Consider the following 1,999-nt stretch of genomic DNA (forward strand, 5'->3'; position numbering starts at 1 on the left):
TTTCACTAATATAAAAAATGCGGGTAAACCTAGCGAAAAGTTACTGAGCGGCGGCGAACGTGTAAGCGGGTCGAGTACAAAACGAATCCTCCTAAACGAGAGTTTAATAAGTTCTTATAAAACTAGTTATAGTTGAGTGTTACGAACAAAGCAAAAAGAGGAATGTCAAATTATAATCGCTACGTTTGTGTAAACTTGCGCATTAACCCTTATATTGTAATAATCATACCAAAACCTTACAATTAGCGTAACTAAACCCAACATACCGCCGCCCTTTATGCAACATTTTTGGGCTGTTTTTGCTTACGCGTAAAAGCACATTTAACGCATTTAGCTCTAAATGCTACTCTAAATGTACATTTATCCATACAAAAGTCGTCACCTAAATGCAACTCCATTTTCGCATTAAGAATCTAAATGCTAAAAGCAACCCTGTGGTCTTCCAAAATTTCCATGATTCGAACATGGTTTAATGAGAAAAAGTGGCAACATTGCTTTTTCGAGTATAGGGCGGCTAGCTTCGTTTCAGTGATCGCCGATCGAGATTTCATTTATTATTTTATATTATTTGGATAAAGAAAAGTCAAGCAACCATAACCGAAAATTTTTTTGTGTATGTATTCATTTATCGGTGATGTCGATTGAAATTTCCTCAACCAAATAGGAAAAAAACAAACAGAGTAGATCATAAATTGATCCAGATTTCTATCAGTATCACATCGATGTTGAATTTGCGCAAATTTTCTTTTTCCAAATATTGTACAATAATAAATGAAATTTCGATCGGCGATCACTGAAACGCAGCTAGCAACTGTATACACGAAAAAGCAATGCTGCCACTTTTTCTCATTAAACCATGTTCGAATCATGGGAATTTTTGAAGATTTTAGGGTTGATTTTAGCATTTAGACTCTTACAGCCCTATTCCGCCACACTGACAAAACTCACCCCGATGACAATTGATATGGAAATGACAATTGCAGCTTTTTGGTATTCGCGGCAAAATTCAAAAGCTCGAATCATGCCAATTGTCATTTTTATTGTCATGACCTTCTGGGCAGGTGACAAGGCAAAAACACATACGATTTAATAAATTTCTGTCCGTGGTTCCCACGTGTTCCAATTACATCCCCATGCACTTTTCGTGCTCTGCAGCGTAGCTGATTTTTCCACGCCGCTAATGTCTGCGAAATAATAACACACATTAGTGTGTATGCAAATGTATTCATGCATAAATGAAAGATATAAATGCATACATATGTATGTATGTAAATATACAAAACTTACATCTTTCCACTTTGCTACGGAGCGGGTGGGACCACGCATGTCGTTTAAGCTGTCAGCCACCTGCGTCCAGGGCGATTGCATCAGTTTTGAGGAGCACGGACTATTTTTTCCTTTTTGCAGCTCCGGATCCTCCCTACAAAACTGCACATAAAACTGCAGCTTCTCCTGCTTCGCCCGCTCATATTTTGCACGTCTAAAAGTTTATAAATGTTATAAATATACGAATTTATCTATTTCGCACAAATACTCACTTTTCTGGTGTTTCACAGCTCATATTTTTTGCAAATAATAGCGTTGACCAGCTGTTTCTACAACAATGAACTTTTCACCATACATGGTAAGTTGACAAAAGCTTTTCGTTTGTAATTTTTTGTTAGGAATGCCAACGTGCAACGACAATGACAAAATCACGACAATGAAGGATGATCAATTGTCATTCTATTGCAAAACCGGAATAGGGCTGTTAATGCATAAATGGAGTTGCATTTAGGTGACGGATTTGGTATGGATAAATGTACTTTTAGGGCCGGTTACTTAATGTCTGGTTAACACTAATCTCCGGTTAAACATAGTTATCGACGTTACCGACTCCCTGTTATATGCATGGAATCGAAGACGTCGATAACCATGTTTAACTGCAGATTAGTGTTAACCAGACATTGAGCAACCGGCCGTTAGAGAGGCATTTAGAGCTAAATGTGCTTTTACGCGC

At 37.7% G+C, this 1,999-nt stretch overlaps 1 protein-coding gene across 1 annotated transcript; it reads right to left on the reverse strand.

Annotated features, from left to right (window-relative positions):
* Positions 1 to 890: 890 nt before the first annotated feature.
* LOC118753078 lies at positions 891 to 1,747 on the reverse strand. The gene is made up of 3 exons (XM_036487932.1): positions 1,539 to 1,747; positions 1,288 to 1,480; positions 891 to 1,184 (listed from the first exon to the last, which is right to left on the reverse strand). Exons 1-3 carry the CDS (start codon positions 1,559 to 1,561, stop codon positions 1,044 to 1,046), a joined length of 357 nt encoding a protein of 118 aa, XP_036343825.1. The 5' UTR covers positions 1,562 to 1,747; the 3' UTR covers positions 891 to 1,043.
* Between the last annotated feature and the right edge of the window lie 252 nt (positions 1,748 to 1,999).

This window comes from Rhagoletis pomonella, unplaced genomic scaffold, assembly GCF_013731165.1.
Source record: "Rhagoletis pomonella isolate Grant_MI unplaced genomic scaffold, Rhpom_1.0 Rhpom_scaffold_02088, whole genome shotgun sequence".
Taxonomy (NCBI): domain Eukaryota; kingdom Metazoa; phylum Arthropoda; class Insecta; order Diptera; family Tephritidae; genus Rhagoletis; species Rhagoletis pomonella.

What these genes read in the sequence shown, in the direction of transcription:
- LOC118753078 (XM_036487932.1), bottom strand. Translation starts at nt 1,561, where the DNA reads ATGAGCTGTGAAACACCAGAAAA. An exon ending in AGCTGTGAAACACCAGAAAA is followed by an intron (nt 1,481 to 1,538) that starts GTGAGTATTTGT and finishes ATAAACTTTTAG; the next exon opens with ACGTGCAAAATATGAGCGGG. An exon ending in CCGTAGCAAAGTGGAAAGAT is followed by an intron (nt 1,185 to 1,287) that starts GTAAGTTTTGTA and finishes ATTATTTCGCAG; the next exon opens with ACATTAGCGGCGTGGAAAAA.